The 20,876-nt window shown below is 33.6% G+C and overlaps 1 protein-coding gene across 6 annotated transcripts in view; it reads right to left on the bottom strand.

Moving 5' to 3' along the window:
• Positions 1-20,876, bottom strand: part of CNKSR2 (connector enhancer of kinase suppressor of Ras 2) — a 257,886-nt gene that overhangs the window by 126,771 nt on the left and 110,239 nt on the right. For all 6 annotated transcript variants that reach the window (XM_030843703.2, XM_070044647.1, XM_030843702.2 and 3 more), the window contains exons 6-8: positions 17,911-18,030; positions 11,944-12,003; positions 8,213-8,281 (exon numbers count right to left, since the gene is read on the bottom strand). In XM_030843703.2, coding sequence (XP_030699563.1) covers positions 8,213-8,281; positions 11,944-12,003; positions 17,911-18,030 — 249 coding nt within the window. The remainder of the gene's footprint in view (positions 1-8,212; positions 8,282-11,943; positions 12,004-17,910; positions 18,031-20,876) is intronic.

Consider the following 20,876-nt stretch of genomic DNA (forward strand, 5'->3'; position numbering starts at 1 on the left):
AATATACAACCCATCACCCTGAGACTAACGACACTGTTTTTGCCAAATTTTTTGGTGCTGAGATATTTATCATAGTGATCTGTTCCCCTGCATTACTAAAACATTTTAAAACATTTCAGAAGTCATGAATTTTGATACACAATATCTTTCAAAGATCCTAGAACTACTAAATTTGAGTACCAATCTACAAACTTCACCTTCACCTAAATTTATTTTTTTCACATAATACTAATGATAAAGTCTTACAATATTAAACTATAGTATATTTGGAGATATCCTAATTTTGCTCTTCCACAATCATTCATTTACTGAATAGAAACAGAGAATTACCTACGGTTCAAATATAAAGAAATATAAGCTGAAAGGTATGCATTTGGTTAAGTAACTAAATGCAAAAAAACAAAGTGACCTTAAATTCCAACATGGAGTAATTTAAATAGGTATTTCAGAGTATTCAGAAATGACCCAAGGTGTTATCTATTTTAAATAAAACCTTAGTACTGATATTTTTTACAAACATGATTAGAAGAGACAATCTTGGGAGAACATGAAAGGAACAAACATTCGAAAAGAAGGAATATGGGAATTAAAAAGTTTTATTTTCATTAGAGGAAAAACTCCACAATTTTATGTCTTTATTCACTGAGTCACTCTTCACCTCACAGTCTCCTTAACTTTAAAAGGCACTTGTCCAGTGAAATAAGACTGCATACATCAAAGCATTTGTTTTTTATGTGGCTTAATTTTACTGTAAAAGTTGGACCGTGTTGAGCTGCTCACAATTTGAATTTACACATATGTTTTGGTAGTTAATATTTTCATGTGCGTTTCACAGACAGTCACATATATAATGTGTGTGTGTGTGTGTGTGTGTGTGTGTGTGTCTGTGTCTGTGTGTTATATTTAAAGAGAAAGCATAGAGAACACAGTTTCTCACTTCTGAAGATGGACAGGGAGTCCAAGAGAGAAAGCCAACTTGGAGACTACAAGAAGCTAGTACTTTGTTTCTCACCTATTGTACACCATCTTCCAGGAGTCCTTCTCTGTAACCAAGAAGTTCTGAGGGTTAAATCAGAATTTCTTGATTGGCTCATGAGAAAGTTCATGGGAGGAAGAAAATAAGAATCATAATTTTTTCCATTAAGTTCTACAAATCACCCACAATGTTTTCACCAAAGGTGATACATTTCCATAACCTATTACTTGCATTATCTCCTGTTACCTAACACTTATATTAACTGCAGCCTTTGTATTACTGGTATCTCTGCTTCTGTGGCAAGCTGATTTAAAAACTATGGGTATAGTTTAGCATCTTGAACCTACTGCTCTCTCCCCCTTCTTCCAGCTCAGTACACTATTTGGTAATATTTTGGCCTCTGAAGAGCAAAATTTTATTTGGGGGGCTTCATGGTTTACATTCGTATATGCTATAGAAAACTAAATTGAAGCTTATTTTATTTTTATTTCATTATCATTCATGGTATTCTTTAACTTCTCCAAAACATAAAATTGAGTGAGTCTGAGAGACTCTGCTAGGGAGACATGGAGAAGGAAGACAATCACATCACAGTGAAAGACTGTGGGGATGAATCTTTGGTCATATCACAGAACCTCATTCCCCCCAAAATCAGTAAGCTATTTCAAAAGAACCACAATAATACAGGTTTTTAACTAAAATTTTTATAAACATATTTGCATAGGTTAAATTTTAACACCATTTTGTATTTGCATATGTATGGAAATTATTACATTTCAGCCATTCCTTCCTATGTTTCATTTCTGTTCTCCTTGCAAAGACATTGGAAATACGTGTATTTTAAAATAAAAAGTCTTAGTCACCAAAGCTAAGGGATGAAACAAAGCATTGTTATCTAAAAATCTATAGATCCTATTTATAAGAATTCTGAGAAGAATAAAAAAAAGTCTATACTTATGAAAAAATTCAGCTTAAATTTAATTTAGGAATCTAAACGAAAAACATAATTAAAAGGAACCAAAGCCCTAGTATTCAAAAAGTAACATGTTTAAAAATCTACAGCTTTTCTATGAATAATTTTTATAATGTCATTTACTGGTAGACATTTAACAGATATGTGTATTTGAAAATACTAGCAAATATTGCAATAGATGACTATATTTATCAAAACAAAACCAAAGAATGTGTATATATGCATTTATAAAGCTAAATAAACAGCATTCTACATCTTTATTAATAAAACGTTTTAGTTTAAGAACTTCCATAATGGTTATAAATACTTTCACTATAGAAGTTATCTTTAGAAATCATTTTACCAGAAATGCAACAACTCAGACAAAAAAGGTAACTCAGTGTCAGCTCTAAATGGGGCCACAGGGAACTCTCTCTGCCATTTGTCTCAATTTTAAATTCCCCTTATTGCCCAGTATTAGAGTAATAAGATGAAAGGGAATGTGAAAGTGATCAGTGGTTACATTACCTAAAATTTCAGCCACGAAGCTGATCAGAATATTAATTTAGTGGATGAAACTTATATTTAAATCCCAGGGCTAAATAACCTGAAAAGAATATGAGACTTTTTAATTATCTCTTGAATTTCCTACTTTATGATGTTCTAATGTGTTTCCCTTTCATGCAATAATTTTTTATCTTCATTAGGCAGTTAACTGTTATCTACTAATGGCCCACCCCCACTACAGACAGAAAGTAAATCAGGGAATTGTGACTGGCCAACTTTTGCCTTTCTGATAGATGTAGGAAAAGGGATATAGTTATTGACACTGATATGCAAATGAGTTGCACACTTAATAAGCCAGAGTTGGTAAGAACATCAGCCAACAGATACATTTGAAACATACAAAATAATCACTTAATATGGAAACCTTCTAAAATTCCATGTAAAATAACTAAACCATATTAACTGTACGTTGACACTGAAAGATGTTTCTAATAATAAAAATAAATTAGCGTTAATCATGTTTAAAACCAATTAGTCTTTTCCTGGTGAAGCTAGTAAGAACTGCATAAATAAGAAAGAAATCAGGATGCAGAGATCTGCAGAAAAAATAAATTGGTTCACAGGAAGTTACCAATATTAAGGTATCATACAACTTATCTCCTTTATATAAAGACTTAAGATAATTTTAGTTTGATGACAGAAAAATCATAAAATATTATACTGGATAATAAAGTAATGAATTGATTTCTCTAGGGAAAATAAAATATATGACATATCAATATGTGGCAATTCAAAACCAATTTCCACACATCTCATCAAATCCATGATATTCAAGGTAAAATAAAAGAAAAAAAATCTACCACCATCTCATAAATGACATACTACATAAGGTAGAACCTGAAATAAAATATTACTATGAGTAACTGAAAACTATGATGCATTATTTCTTTCAATTTTTGTTAAGTGTCTCTTCATGATATTTCTCCCTTCCAAAAGAGAACAATTCATGTGCTCTGTTTTAGAATACCAATTTCTTAGAATCCTAACAGAGTTATTTTAGGATATTATCATAACCATTTATTAAGCAATATGTTAAACACCATGCTAACATATTTAATCTCTGTATTCCAGCAACATCTTGTGTTTACAGGAATAAGAAAGGAGGTGCACCGCAAATATTGCCATTTGAGGTCTCAGTTTTCAATATTTTGGTTATAAGGAATTATAAGATAAATACTTTCTCTTTTGAGAAAGGAGAACAGAAGAAAATAGGCAAGAATTTAAAAAAAAACGTGAAAGAGGTGAAGAATGGAGGAGAAATAGTCAAGTGAGAAGAGATGAGGATGGTAAAGGAAAGGAGAAGAAAACTGAATTAGAAGAAAAACCTAAAAAAATAAAGACAACAATTAAACAAATTAAAAAAGAGAGAGAAAAAGCACATCAGTGTTAGCCAATACTGTGGTACTGATTCCACTCAATGAGCCACTCCTTCCTTCCTGCTGAAGTCCAGGGGCAGGGCGGTAGGGTGAGAGGGAGGGAAAGGGAGAGCTGGGTTTTAATGGGTCACCACACTCTCCATCCATTCTGATTACGTTGGTTTCCCTTTCAAACAATACTTGCCTGTTGTTCTGGGGTTGAAGGAACAAGAGGGTGAAGAAAGAGTAAAAAATGAGAGACTAGAGTGAGAATAAGAGAGAATAAGGGAGATGCCATTGAGAGTTACATAAATGAAGTTAGAATGACCTTTTGAGATAACTCAATAGTCCTTTAACTTGTTCCCTTCTCCCCACCCCCTCTGCCATCACCTGCATTCTTGTTCAGCAACCATTTACCATTTGGGGGTAACAAAACACACTAGTTTACAGTGTTCATCTTCCATCTCTCACTGATCAATGTCTAACACCCTATTTGTTGTAGTCTATATTCTTCTTGACTATCCCAACCCAGTTATTTCCCAGTAGGATTTATAGCCCCATCTATTGAACCATTTCTTGCCATAATGTAGTCACCAGGTTCCAGAAGACCTTCCAAAATAATAGTGAATATGTTTTAGTATATACACAAAATAAAAGGAAAATTTTCCAAATGCTGGATTCAACCATCACATACCCCACTCTTTTCAACTGATATTCCTAAGAAGAAAATATCTGTTTTTAGTATGGATAGAATCTTTATAACACTTACACACCAAAAACAGCATTGACATGAAATTTTAACAGATTCATTAGGAATATGCCCAGATAGATTTAATAACTATAAGTAGTCTCATCAGCTAAAAAAAAAAAAGTGTTAAAAGTGCATCATGAGGGCAGAGCTGTTGGTTCAAACTATGCCGAGGTATCTCCCAGAGAGGAATGTAGTGGCAGATGAAGTGGAAAAAATCTTGGGAGATTCCAGCAGCCTTTGAGGAGTTGGATCTTCACTGGCAGGGAAGACATGCAATAGGACTCAGTCTGCTTTGCTTGGATGTTCATGATTTTTTCTTCTTCCTACCTGGCAGCCACAGTTTCTCAGCCACAGAAGTAGGTTGATTAGAAAAGCTTAAAAGCCACTTATAATAAAGAATATAGCAACGTGATAAAGGACATAAAACTTCCAGTTTCATTTCAAATAAGAAAATGTACTTTAAAAAAAAATGAGCAAACTAGAAACACACAAACACACACATCTAATTGGACATCTTGAAGATATACCATACTAGCAATTTCAAAAAATAGTATTTGAATTCATCTGTGATTATTTAACTTTCTCAGACTCTTAGGGAAAAATTTCATATTGCTTTTTTAGGTATTTTATAATAAGAAAAGTTATCAAATTTTATATTGTACATTACTACCTGTAGCAGTAGGAAATTTTAGAATTACAGAAAACTACTAACTGGGCTAATAACATTCAAAATATAAAACTGAACATTACTCTTTTCATTATTGAATCTAAATTGGTATAGAATAATATTGGCAAAATCTCACTATCCAGGTCAGTTAATTACTGGATTAAAATATCATTAAATATGTATTTCAAATGTATTAGGCCATACTTTAATGTAATTATTATATCATAACCAACCCCTAATGTCCCTGGTTATGAACGCAGGGACAGAAGGGGTAATTGCAGACTGCAAATAACTTATACTTGTTTCAGCTAATTTAACAACTTAGCAAACCTTTTGTAGTAATAAAACTCAGATAATGTCCATTTCTCCACCTCTGTATATTGTCTGGTAAGAAGTTAAAAGCACTGCACAGACCACAATGCAGGCAATAGCAAGAAAAAGAGGACAGAGTAGGGTGCATTTAACGAAAGGTACCATTCTTGCACAACTATGCCTCTACTTGAACACAAAGAAGACAATCTGGTAATTGATCACATTATTAAGGAAGGCTACTTTCATGGAATTCAACATAATTTCCTGACAGAGAATGTCTCTATTATCATCCAAAATCAATTTGTAGGTCGTAGTAGCAGTCTGTCAAGGAACTGGGCTCCAATTGGCCCAACTGTTGTAGTAGGTAAAAGGGAGGAAGGGAGGTTGGAAAGTTAGTTTCTGTTGAACTCCTAATGTGTGCCTGGCATTGTGTTTTACATATCTTGTCTATCTGAAGGAAAGGAGTGAGTGAAGAAGTGGCAGTCAAGTGAAATTTCAACCCCACTTCTAATTTCAGTTCAGCTGAACCTACCCCAGTTACGTAAATTCTCACTTCCTCTCTTCTTCTCTACCCTTGGCTCCATGTAATCTCTCCCTGAATCCTGGGGTTTACTTACAGGATTATTAGAATTCCTCCCCTTTTGTTTGATAATTTTATAATTTGACTTTGGGGAGGGAGTATAATAAAACTGAAGTAAGAGCATGGGCCTTGTAGTCAGTGAGCTTTGAGCTCATTCAATCTCCACTTACACCTTCTTCATAGGATTATTGTGAGGAGTAAATGACATAAAATATGTAAACTACTTAACACGATGCTTGGCACACTGTAAGAACACAGTAAGTGCTGGCTATGTTTATTATCATTAAAAAGGTAAAGTTAAATAGTTACCATGACTCACTTAAAACCGTAAGTCAGTTTCAGAGCAAAAACTGAAAGCAAGTTCTCCCAACCATCATTCTGTGTAGTTTTTAATATTTTAGAATATTCCTGTGATGCAAAGATGTGTTGACACATTCTCACAGTATATAAATATCACCAATCCATAGAGATTTTATTAGTTCACTTGAAGTCTTTTAAAGACTTTCATATACAATAGACATGAGAATCTTTGCTCCACAAAGAGTATCATTTTAACAATTTTTCATTAGAGACTAATCTCTATCCTCTTAGAATTGACCAACTGGAAATAGGCCCAACTATCCAACAGATGTCATATTTGTTAAGGTCACATTGTAGAAATGGAGGCAGCATGAACATTAGAAGAAGCAGCTGCTTTATCCCACTGCCCAAAATCCTCATCCTAGGGGACAAGAAACTTTACTCAAGACAATCGCTTTGTATAGTTTCTAGTAATGAGAACTTATCATCAAAATTGTCATAGTGTAGACAGGCTCTGTCGATTACCAATAGTCTCCATTAATTAGTATTAACTAACAATAATTAGTATTAACTTTACACCCACACATTTAATTTTCCAAACTTTCATTAACTTTTATTCACTTAGATAATGAACTCATTGAAGAAACATCAGAACTTTAATTATCAGTGTTCAGGAGCCTCTCCAAAATATGACAAACTTCTCAGTTTATTCAAAACCAAAATTGAAATAGCATCTGCCTTAATATCAGAATCACCAAGAAAGATCAGACTTTTCACATGAGTCTTCTTACCCCCAAAATACAGCCTTTCTTCTAGGACTAGAACATGCAAAACCAAATTTAGTTTAAAGGTACAACAGGAAATAATTACTCACTCTGAAGAGTTAGTGAGCCATAAGCAGAATATTTACCAGGAAAAAAAAAACACTTTCTTTTAAAATGAGGATTATTAATCAATAATCAGATTATTTAAATTTTAACTTCATTTTAAAAAAAACTTTATACTTTATTTTGGCAGAGATAGATCAACTGAGACAGAAAATAGTCCAAAGTGAAAATCAGATGATGTTCATTTTCTCAATCTAAGATTAAGAAAAATTGCCCTTGAAAATCTACCATAGGCACAGAATGCCATTGTCATTCTTAGCTAGAAAGGGAGTTGTGAGGTTCATAGAGCAAAAAAATTTTATGAACTTATTTAGTTAAGTGCCAATAGTTTTAAAACTTAAACTATAGTCCTCTTTTGGGAAATGAAAAGCCAATTCAGCTATTCCAATTTAAAATTTAAAAACTGACATTAAAATAAACCAATCTGCCAGACACTTTAATGAACAAATCAATGTTAAAGTAGATGAATGAATGTATGCTGTTACAAAACATATCTACTAGGTAATTTGATAATTTATAAAATGAAACTTAAAAGTTGTATCAAGAAAAGGTTGAATTTGTATGCACTGTCACTTTAATTTCTATTCCAAAATGATCACCCCAGTTCATAGGGTTATATTATCCTGCACCTGTCCATATAGAAATGTACATCTAAACTCAGCCACCACCAATATTTCCTCATGTTCGTTTAAAACTATGCCTTACATTTCTTCAGATAATTAAGAAAAATAGTCAGTTATTTTTAAAAAGGCTATTCAATTATTTTGTACACAAACAGGCCTTTCATTCCACTGGTATTCTTTCAAAGCTTTAGGCAATCTTTATATTAGTGTCTCCCACTGACTTGTAAGGTAATTATACATACCACAGTCTGATGATTAACTTGAATCACTTCATCACCAGCATGGATTTTCTTGCACCGATCTGCAGGTGACTAAATTTAACATAAAGGAAATGATAAAGAGCATAAATTTTATCAGTCATTTCTCCTCTATGGAAACACTACAGTAAGTTCACCCTTTTAAATTAGATCAAGAGTTAATTATAATCTTCAAGAAAATAAACTAGCAAAAATGGTTACTAATATTTGATATACTATTTGTATTCTATGTATAACTAATGACAGAAAGCAGGAATGTAAAACAATATATAGGTATTTATGTTGTAAAAGACCAGTATGTTTCTGACAGCATTAAGGGAAAATGATAACTGCACACTTTAAACAGACAACTCTCTCAGGCTCTATTGGGCAACTGGTTCAAAAATATATATGTTAAAACATTATCTTTTAAACATTGATCTTTTTCATTTAATACAAATAATTCACATTAACATCAGCAAACAAGTATTTTCAAGTACATGCTTATGATCAGCATCAAAGCTTTGTCAACTAATGATGAAATTGCTAATTTATTTCATCATTAATACCATCAATCCTGAATAAATGAGAAAAGCAAATTAAAAGATGGATTGCCACTAGTTAAAAGTTATATTATATAATATTCTCTCTCTAAGTATCTAACTACAAGAGAACCCTATTTCTTATGTTTCATACACTGTAACGTATAGGCAAATAAAATCACATTAAATAAACTAAAATGCCAGCATTTCTACAGGATGTAACAATTTTATCATTTTTTTCCTTTACTCCCCAAAGACATTAAAAACAAAAACAAGCAAAAAACAACTTTGGTAAGCTAATGTTGACAAGTTTTATGAAGTCTTTAGGAAACTAAAATGAGATTTAAGACAGAAATTTTATAATATTGTAGGTATGGATAATGAATTTAAAATTCTATTCTTTATTTTCCCTCTAGTGACTATCGATTATTGATTATGCATATTATTAGACGTTTTAATGATAATATGCATATGGACTTTTGAATATACAGAAAATGTGTTTTTATGAAAAAATATATTCGTGTATTCATATGTGTGTTAAGTTATCAAACACAACTATAAATACTGTAATATTACTCATTCGTATCTACTGAAAGGTAAAGAAGAATGATATGGTGATGCAATCTGCATAGTAAAATGCTACTTTTGAGACACTGGAATAGGATTTTCTTTAAAAGTGATTTCCAGTTCCTTTAGTTTTTATTCATTTCCAATTTCCAATTATTTCCAAAATAAATAAGTCTTAAAACAATCAAGTTAACGAATTAAAAAATTCCCAATAAAATTATTTGCTAGAGGCTGGAAACCGAGATTAGATGGTATCTCAGGGAATTCCAGTTACTGAAGTAATAACACAAGCATACAATTAAGAGGGTAGTTCATCCAGGATGTGAACCCAACTCTAAGAATAGTGTCATAACAAGAAAAAACAAGTATTTATTTTACAGCAACTACCAAATCAAACAAGTACCATGTAACATTTCTGAAAAGTTCCTAAACCGAGCTGTAACTATAGAGTCAGTTCCTGTGCTTTTGGCTCACAATTGATCTTTTAAAAGGACAGTATGAAAAAAAATCAAGCTAATGGCTCTAAGTCATGATGTAAAAGAAAATGATAGTTGGTACATAAAATTCAAAGAAACTGAAACAACTTTTTGCACAGATGAGTAAAAAAGGAAGTAATTCATACAAACTATAGACTTTCAGTGTTAAAAGAGCTATTTTATTCAAACCCCTCATTTTACATAGGAGAAAACTAAGAAACTAGGGCACAGCAAAGCAAAATAACTTACCCACTTAGTGAGCAGCTTTACTAAGACTCAACACAGATCTAATGATAAATGACTGAGGGTACCAAAAATAATAAAATATTTTCAAGAAAGAAGAATTAAATGATAACTCTTAATATATGGTTTATATCTGAACTACTCATAGAATTAATCTTTCTTTGGTCACTCATCCATTTATCAAATATTACTGAGTAATATAAGCAATGCATATAGCGCTCAAGTTTTTTTTACAGACTCCATACAACATACAGAGATATGTTCCTATCAATTCTTCAAGATACAGTTAGTTCAAAATGACCATTTCTGTGATTCCTTCCCTGATTTCACTTGGCAATATTTACTATTTTTTCCTTTGTCTATCTATGCAAATTTCACTACCTGTTTACACAGATAAACCCCTACTTTTACTCCTTAGGGGCAGCAAGCTACTTTAACTTAAAAATTGTTTCAATACCTAGTCCTAAGCCTGGAACACAGCAGACATGAGGCAGAGGTTTGTTAAATGAACAAATGAATAAACAAAGTATCAGGGGAATGTACACACCAATGAGAATGATCAATCAGCGACAAGAGCATAGTTTATGCAGCATCTCACTGCATTTAAAAATTTTAAATAGTTGACAATATGCATATAACTGATATTCTGGATCCCATATAACTCTCTTATTTAATATCAATGTGAAGCCAGTAAAACAATCCAACTGCAATGTATATTATGTTTCACCATTCACAAGAAACTAAGTGAAGTGGAGGGGGAAAAAAATCAATAAATGATTAAAGTAATAGGTGAATCAGGTGAAAAGAATGTTGTCTTTTTTAAAAGAAAATGCTGGTAAAATGTTGAGAACAATAATAACTTGAGATTAACTAATTCCACCTCAGCCTTCTTTGAAGGAACATGGTATAAACATGCAACTTGTCAGAATTTCTAAAAGAAAAAATTTCAAAGCTCAGAACCTGCTTAAGAGAGTGGGATGGAAATCTGGGACAACCAAATGCAGAAAAAATGACTTACTATGCAATTCAAATCTATTACACTGATCGTGTTAATGTCCAACACAATCACTTCACATTTCTGTAGCTCTTTCTTTATAGCATAGTATTTCATATTTATTAGCTTATTTGATTTTCACAACAACCTAGTGAGGTATGTAGTGCAGATGATATATTATTTGATATATTATTTCCAATTTACAGTTGAGGAAATTAAAGCAATGATAGGGTAAATGACTTGCCAAATATTACACTGCCATTAAAATGCAAAATTGGGTGTAGGGCCTAGGCCTAGGGACTCTGACCCACTGCTTGCAGTGGTTCTCAAACTGGAGCATGTCTCAGAACCACCTGTTAAAACAGAATCTCTTATTAAGAAACAGGCTGGTCTCCAGAGCTAATTCAGTGGGTTTGGGGTGGGGCATTCCCAAGGGAAGCTGATGCTTCTGGTCCAGGGACGGACCTCACTGTGAAAACACACTGATCTATACCATGCTGCCCCTCCACTGAATTAAGTTCAATTATACTTCAAGTATTCAGAAAGCCTGACTTATCTGATGTTTCTTTCTTACATGAGGTGAGTTTCCTAATAAAACTAAACTGTGTGACAGATGGAAGTGGATTCTTTTAGATGTCACAATAACTTGTCACGAATCAGAAAATACTTAACAAAGACAAATCTCTGGCTGTGAACAAAAAACATCCGATTTACTTCAGGTAAACAGCTATTCTAAACTAACTAAAATGACTGAAATTCTCCCAAAAAAGCACTTACTAACTAAATATGTCTTTTTAATTTTATACCCTAATCTGTCATGTCCTCAGAAGTCAACCTCAATTATGTGAGTTACATAAGTTGTTTAACAATAAAAGGAAAAACACACACCAAAATATGAAATGTTAGAATACTTACATTTTCTGTAGTTCCAGTAATTACATGGAGGCCATCATATGTTGATTTAATATACATACCCTAAGAAAAAGACAGCATAGAAAAATAAGTGAAGCAACTGAAATATTTTCAAGTATATTATAACCTCATTTACAAAAAAAAAAAAAAAAAAGCCCTATCAAATTAGAATTGCCATTGCCCCAGGGATGAATCCATGATCCAATAAGACTGTCTTTAAACTGGTAAGAAATTCCTCTTTGAATGTTCTGGCTTCTAAAGTTTGCCTGAAGAAGCCTGTACTCAGCATAATCAAATGATTTCTTGAAAAGTGAATTAACTGCCTATGAAACTTACAAAATGCAGCATGGTAATTCAATATCCTGAAGGAAGAACACACCTCACTCCCCTCAAAATCCATACTACATGTTCTGTGGCAAAATAAAAGTTACAATGGGAAATTCAAATATTGGGATGTTATTAGCTTATTATACTTGATTCATATTACAAAATAAAAAGTAGGTTTCTCCAGAGCCACTACAGAACTACTGGAGACAGAAGAATGATAAAATATTGTTTATGTAAAAATTTTTTTCCGTCCCTCTTTTGTGGTATCCTACATTTTCTGCCTTAATTTCTTATTGATGAAGTTTTAATAATTACATCCAATCATCTCTATATCAATCATTAAGAGGTGGAATTCCCTGGCGGTCCAGTGGTTAGGGCTCTGTGCTCACTGCTGAGGGCCCGGGCTTGATCCCTGGTCGGGGAACTAAGATCCTACAAGCCTCACAGTGTGGCCCCCACAAAATTTTTTTTAATTCTAAATAAAAATTAAAAAAAATAATTCGGGGGTAATGTGTGGCAACCCCTCCTCCCAACAAAGAAGGTGAGAGTCCATTTCCATTTAAATAAAGCGATTTTAGAGAAAGCTTCATTAAAGTTTAAAGATTATCCAGAAACCTTCAAATTGTGCAAGCTTTAAGAGCAAATGAAAGCTTTAAATTATGCATAGTGACAGAACCTTAAAAGAAAAAATATCACAAGAAAGTATTCACATTTTAAATATTGAAATATTTTCACTTAAGTAAATCAGAAAAAAAATGGATGATTCTGTGAATGGACTTTTTTCCTGTCTAAGGACGATTCTGTTACTTTAAATTCTCTTCGGGTAAAAATTAACTGAGTTTTACGTCAAAAGTGCTTTGCATCTCAAAATATTGACTTCAAAAATTAAAAAGTACTAATTTTAATAAAGTTGAAGTCTGAAACATAAGGCACTTAATAACTAACAACAATCATTTCAGAAAAAGCATATGTTTTAACAATTATATGAAGTAGACAATTACTATGTTAATTTCCTATAACTTTATGTCAATTATATATTTCTATACCTGAATATACATGTGTTTTCACTGAAAATAAGTAACAAATAAAAACAAGAATCAGTAAGTTCATGGCATGGAACTATTAAGAAGTCATTGAGTAGGTTTTAATTCTGAAAAGTCATTTTAGTAATGTCATATGTCTAAGATGTTGGTACCAATTAGAAAAATGGCTAAGCCTGGATCTCTGATGTGAAACAAAATGAATGTAATTTAAAAGATGTTAATTTATCTGTGAATTCTATTGTGCTAAGGACTGTTTTAAGTGTTTGACATTTATTTCACAATAGCCTGTGTGGTACAAACTGTCATTATCTCTGTTTCAGAAATAAGGAAACTGAGGAGTCTGCCAAAGGAGGTGAAGCCAGGTTTCAAGCCCAGGCAATCTGACTCCTAACCACACTCTCTACCATGAGGCTCCTAATTTACAGATTTATTAACAAGAGCGTTGTACACCTTCACTTTTCTTATTAGAACATAATATTTGGAAACTAGATATTGAGTCAAACATTCACTGTTTAACATCTATTCTAAAAAGACTAAGACCTCTCTAGCACACGTATACTACGTGCAAAGCGGTTATAAAGAGTAACTGGGTTTGATATTTTACAAATTTATTTAAATCACCCATCTCTTCTGACAATTATAAGCAAAAGCTTATTATATTATTCTCCACACTTCTTTCAACACTGTGCATTACTGATTATGAATTAAGGTGTTGGACAAGAGCTCTATATAATTTCTTAAATGATTGGGTCATAGAGAAAGTCTAGTCTCCTAAGATAAATGTTTAGAAAAGTCATTATATTCATTGGGATCATAAGAACTCATGAAGATAATCTAGTTATGACTAATGAAATAAAATTCCTATGTAATTACTGCACATACCAGGAACTTTTAAAATGGCAATTGTAAGATAAAGCAAGTATCTATTAGTTATAGGAAGAGGATTTCATCATTATTTATATATAATTAAATGTTATGTAATTTATACTAAAGCTAATTTTTTTCAGATAAACAAAAATATTTTTTAAATGCTTAAGTAAAGAAGGATAGAGCTATGTATAGAGTTCAGTTCTAGCAACTTCATAGCTATGAGCAATAAAATAGAAATAAAGCACATCTTTAAAATGCCACAAAGACTGAAGATATTTTGTTTTACGCAGTATTTTCATTTCTAACCTCAATAAACCATTAGTTGTAACTGCTTTTAATAATCAAGACTGACTTCTTCAGCTTTTTTATCTCCCTCTGGTAGCACTAATGAGAAAAATGGCCAAAAGTCAGGAACCAAAAGAAAGTAAGAGAAGAAACAAGTTGCTTGGATCAGTTTCAAACTAATCATCTTCTGAATAATGAAGAGTCCACAGAAATACATCTGATCACTTGGTCACCTCTGAGAAAGGGTCAAACAGCAGGAGGACATGTAATTCAAATGGCTCTTTTTCTGGAACTGAGATAAATCTGGTCTTCCATTTCATCAAAATCTTCATTCTTCCTTCTTGCATTTTTTTAAACCAATTAATTAATTCTGGAGCTGACTCCAACAGCTCCCTCTCTTCTGTTCAGCTTGCCAAAATGACATTTGCTTCACCGTCTCCAAATGTCGGTTAACCAACGGGAGCCAAAGCCACCTCACAGTCAAGGCAATGGAAGAAGGCATATTTGGAGATAGTCCAAGTGCCTAAACAGCAAAAGAACTCTCTGAGGCAAAGAGGCTTCCCCAAGGATGCTCCCCAAGCCCTTTCCTCTCTATTCAACCTCTCTTGGCTCTGATCTAGTTTTGATATGTTCCAATAGCTCTCATTTTCCTTCCTTTAACTTTCTGCTAATTATTGTTGTTTAAAAGCATTTTAGAAGCTAGTTTGATATATTTTAACCATTACTAAGAACATTTCCCACCATTCCTTATAATGCTCAGGACTGTCAAAACTAAGACATTCTACGAGATTTGACTAATTAGGTAGAAAGCTGATGAACAATCTATCCAGTTTATCAGTGCAAGAACAAAGCAGTTACCTTTTACCTATGTGAGATGTTCTGTTTTGAAAGAGCCAGAAGACTGTCTGCAGATGTTTTAAGCTGATTAAACTTCATTAAAGCTTGGTATTCTCCCACATCTTTCTATTTCTTTCCTTCATTTAAACACTTCCTATGGCTAAGCACATGCTAAATGCTACCAAAATCCTCAAATCTATTTCAAATGTGACGGACTAAACTTACTTAAAGGTGGCTGATTTTTAAAACGATGCCTTGAGTAACTCGTATAAAATTTCCATTTAGTCATCTCCCCTTTAACATGAATCACAAGAAATGGTTTTACACTTAACTCTTTTTATTAATATTCAACATGTTAGCCTTTTCTTTTCCTCCCTTGGAATTATTTTCCCAATGAAGTGTTGCTGATTGTCCTTTAAAATGGATTTCTCTAAGTAGTTCTAGTTTTAAAGTCATCCTCCTAAACGTCTCATACCTCCCTTTAGCAATCCCAAGTTTAAATGTGGGATAATGGAATAAACTTTGTTAAGTTGTACCTCATTTAGATTTACCTGGATTTAAACCCTGCCTCTACTGTATATTACCTCTATGTCATACACGGCAAACTGGTAAGGACCTGTGAGTAGGTAAGGATACCTACTCTATAGAGTTGTGAGGATGATACCCGGAAAATGGTAGGCACTCACTTGTTCTCTTTTCTCTACCAGCTGTCTGCCAGACTAACTGAATCAGGTGCTTAGCATTTTAAGTTCATGACTATTTCAAAGAGCAGACCCAGCTCTATGTACTTGAAATTTAAAAAATGAAAGATCTGTCCAGGGCTATACCTTCACTGAAAATGAAAATCAAGCTTTCATCTAGTCCATTAATGAGCAATGTGTTGACTCACTTCACATGGTTATTTTCCCCCCATTATTTCAGTGGTCATTAGAGGGAAAAAAACAGGCTCTTTTCTTAGAACAATACCATCCTCAGAACTGCAAACTCACAGAGCTAGAGGGAGCTTTAAAGAGGATCTAGTCCATCCCTTCCTACCCCCAACATTCTACAGATGGAAATATCAAGGCCAAGGAAGTTAAATTTACTCCCTCACCTGCCCCAGATCACACTCACAGCTCTATTTTATGTAAGTGATTTGTATCCAGGTTTTCTATCTCCTAATCTAATTAGTTCATAATTTCCCACTCTGCAAATCATGCTTAGAGAGATTTCTTTCCTTCAGAACTACTGCAAGGGTAGATATTGAAAGGAAAATCTTTAATACTATGGGTGGAAAGATGCTTTAAATAAAACTGGACGTTGTAAATGTGACCAAAAAGAATAGTAAGAATTTAAATCATAAATATTACTTCAAATAAGTTTATAAACATTAAAATAAAAATTTTAAACTAATCAAAGATATAACATAGATATAACACTTATAGGTTACAATGATGACATACTTTGTCTATGTCTGAGATGCTGAGTTCCATCTTTCCAGGAAAATACAGATAAAAGCCACAAAAAGACAAGGAGCTACAGTTACCCAAAAGTAATTTGTTAAGTAACAGGAGAAAAGTCACTCTATAGAATAGAGGGCTTCAAACCAAAAACTCACTGGTGACCAACAAAGGCTTTGCCCTCGGAAACAGTTATACACACACGCACACACACACACACACACACACACGCGTACGCACACACGCACACACACACACACATATAAGGCTGAAGAAGAAAGGCCACATAAAAAGTTAAACCTGCATAGAGATCTTTAAGAATATATTATCTGAATTAAGTTGTTAACACTAGTTTTCAAGATTCCTACTTTCTAAAACATCATTAATAGTATCCTTGGAAAATTCACCTCTAGGGAGAAAGTAGAAACGCTATAGCAACAAACTAACATGTAATAGTTGTGTAGTAGGTAAGATATTCTACAGCCAGTTTCTTGTTTTTTGTCTCTCCCTCATTAATATTAATATTATATGCTTTCTTTCTAGAGGCTCATTAAAGGAAAAGCTCTCCCTTGGGTTAAATTTAGAACCAATACAATTTTTAATCAGGTGAACAAAATATAGAAGATGATTATCTTTATTATGACATAATAAAAAATACATCTCATAGATGTTAGCCTAGTTTTAGCAATATCCACCTGCTTACTCACCCTTAAAAGAAAGAGTAGAATTATAAAGAATATCAGGTTTGTTTAGCTTACACAACCTAAGGGAAGAGAGACCTATTAAAACTGGAACAAACAAAAGCAAAATAAACAAAACACTCATTTTCATGGGCAGGTGGTTCTTATTATAAAACTCATAACTTAAACTTCCTTTAAACCTAAGGAACTTTAGTAGGGGGTGAAAATGTAACTAAAGCTAATTTATTTAGCAAAGTAAACAGGATAATTCAGAAATCACCATTTTAAATTCTCTTTCATTTTCATTTACCTTTATAAAACTTCTTATCATGACTGACTCCCACTACCTCAATTCCTCTAGGGAAAAAAACCCCCAAACCATTCAAAGTTTGTTAAAATTCATGGATTCTCATGTTTGGGGACTGCTCTGCCCATACCATTAGCTGTCTGTTGATGGGTGGTGGCTTTGATAAACATGGTATCTCTTACCAGCCCTTCACTTGGTTTGATGTTTGCCAGCTGAATCACTTCAAGGTGGGCAGACTGCGAAACTAGAGGATCTGATGACAGGGATATGATGTGGTCACAGACTCCAGAAAGAGTTTTACACTGAAAGCAAAAAAACAAAAAGCAAAAAAAATTTGGTAAATACATGTTGTAAGTAACATATAAATCACTTTTTATTATAACATTTTTTACAAGGAAAAATAAAAAACAGTAGAAGAAAGTAGTTTGCATTTTATTCTATGAAGTCTGTATGAAAAAGGTATTCAGGTTAAGAAATACCCACACATAAAGCACACCTATATTCTAAATTATGGATATAAGAACTACATATCAAAATATTCAAGAAAGTTATGGTTATGTTTTGTTTCTATTATTTGATTCATCAGACCTAAAATAAAACGATTATTTCTAAACAATCTTAGTAATCTGAAAACTTCTTGATGCCAACCGTTAGATGGAAGTGAATTCAATAAGTTCAAAAACCTTGATGGTTTTTACTTCATGATCAGAAAAGTTTAGAAAACAATCCAGCCAAAATCCAGGGAAGATGAATCTTCCAAATCTGCTCGGTGAACTCCTCCCACTCATTTGTCTAGACTCTCCTGCTCAAGGTTACCTTTCCAAGCTCCCCCTTACCTCCAGGCAAAGTTTGGCACTCCCTCAATCCTGCTTTCTCAATGTTCTATGAACAGTCTGAAATTGTATGATAACTTCATTCTGAAGCTCTCTAAGGCAGGGACCATGTCCTACTCATCTCTGACTTCTCTTCCTCCCCTACCCCTGGTAGACAGATCCTAGAACATATTAAGGCAATTAATATGAGTTGAATAAACTGAAGAGCAAATGAGCTTTAACAATTAGTAGACTCGCTTGATTGAGGACAGAAAGCTAGTGCTTTAGTTAGTATAAATCTATTCATGCTGATAGAGAATAATAGATTTAATGTATGTTACATCCATAATAGTATGGTTAAGACTGAGACATGGTAAAATCATGAAGAAAGTAGAACATAAGTGAATGAAGCTTGGAATATACTGTTCTAAAATGTTCTGGCCCTTGGATGCTTCACAGACTCTCATTTACTTACTGAAGCCTGGTTGTCCAACATTGGAAGTTGTTTTATTTTGTTTTTGTTTTCTTGCCTTTACTGTAGGAGGAGCTACAATTTTGCAGCACTCAAGGTGTCACCTTGTATTCATCTCCAACATGTTACATTTGTTCTTTGACCACTGCATTACTCTACTGTAAGGGAGAGAGTCCCCTCCTTCTGGTCAGGACTCTTTATTCGCTGCATTCTGTACATGGTCCATGGCCTCAGTCTTTGCTGGGCTCAGCTTCGTCACCCCACAGAAACTGCCAGGCTAAACTTCTCCCCCTTCTTGCAGTCCTGCTCTTTGCTTTTCACGGCTGCACTTTTATTGTGGCTATCAGCTCCTAAGGACAGACAGTGGACAGCATGCAAAGCACATGGGCTTGGTATGAAGATATGTAGGCAATCACCACACTGGCGTGTCTGTGAGCAAGTTGTTTTATATCCTTGAGGTTTAGTTTACACATGTAGAAAATGGGGTAATAAAGATTACTTTACATGGTTTGCATGACTAATCAGGATAATGTATATAAAAAAAAGTCTGATATGGTTCCTATCCAAAGAAGACACCAAATAAATGCTTATTCTCCCCTGTTGCTTTCCATAAGCTCAAAGGGCTCAGCTCTTACTCATGGGATGAATTATGTCATATTCTTAATGCCATGGCCTTGCTGACCATCTTACAATGACCAGTAATCACACTGCACGGTCATGATGGAGAGTTCACATCTCTTTACTCTCTCTGATATTCAAGTTTCAGTGCTCTCAAGAGATACAATGAAGGTAATTACCCTGAAGAGCTGCTAAGCAAAGTGCCAACAGGAAGACCACCTCTCAGAAATAGGGAACCTTACAGGGCCAGCCTCATGGGCATGTGACCTGTGCACAAGGGCCTGCATTTAGCATTATGCTTTGCTGGTGCCATTTTGGAATTCTTAATTGTTTTTGAACAAGGGGCTCCATATTTTCATTTTGCACTCCCATATTATATAGCCCATCCTGGGACCCCAGTCTCTGTGTGTGTGTGTGGTTTTATTTTTATTTCTCTTGAAAATATTCATCAGCAGCCACGGGGGAAAAGACAGAATGGCAGCACTTTACAAAATCTGGCTACAGTTCAAATTGCTACTGTTTGGCAAGAAGAAAAACAATTTGGGGCAGATTTAAATCTTTTAACTATTCTTTTCCTTCCATATGTGGTTTCATTTTCATTCTTATTTTCTCTTTATCTCAAGGGGGTGGAAAACAATGCTAATGTGAAGGGTTTCTATATAGGATACTTAAATTGCATGATAATCTGAAAATTAGTAAATCAGTATGCTAAAAAGAACGCTTTGTGGTTTCTACAAACTGGGGCATATTTCAAAAGAGTCCAACGTATAAATAAATAGGAAGGTAATGGATATACAAAAATGGCTCAACATGTGTGCATTACAACACTCAGGGCCTCATATAACATGCTGGTAATGAGCAATAGTAGCTCTCCTATTCAAGCACTGGAAGCACTTAAAAGTGGAGTAGAAGGAAGAAAGGCAGAAATACTACATTGTAGGTGTTTTTACAAAAAAAAAACCAATTAAATCTACTGTATTAAGTCGCAAATCATTTTTCCAGATTTCTCTTCTTGAGTAATTTTGTTTGCCAAATGTCTGCTATGTGCTAAGTCTGACAGGAATACGAAAGATGAGCAAAACACTGACTTTACCAGCGAAGCTATCAGGATTTAATAGATTAAAGATTTATAATAGAAAAAATAATAGAAAGACTTAGAAAAGAAACTCCATTAGAACCTTGCTGCCCGTTTTAGAGATAATGTACCAGAATCTTTATACTGTAGCAATTTGGCACTTGGCTAAAT

This window comes from Globicephala melas, chromosome X, assembly GCF_963455315.2.
Source record: "Globicephala melas chromosome X, mGloMel1.2, whole genome shotgun sequence".
NCBI lineage: Eukaryota > Metazoa > Chordata > Mammalia > Artiodactyla > Delphinidae > Globicephala > Globicephala melas.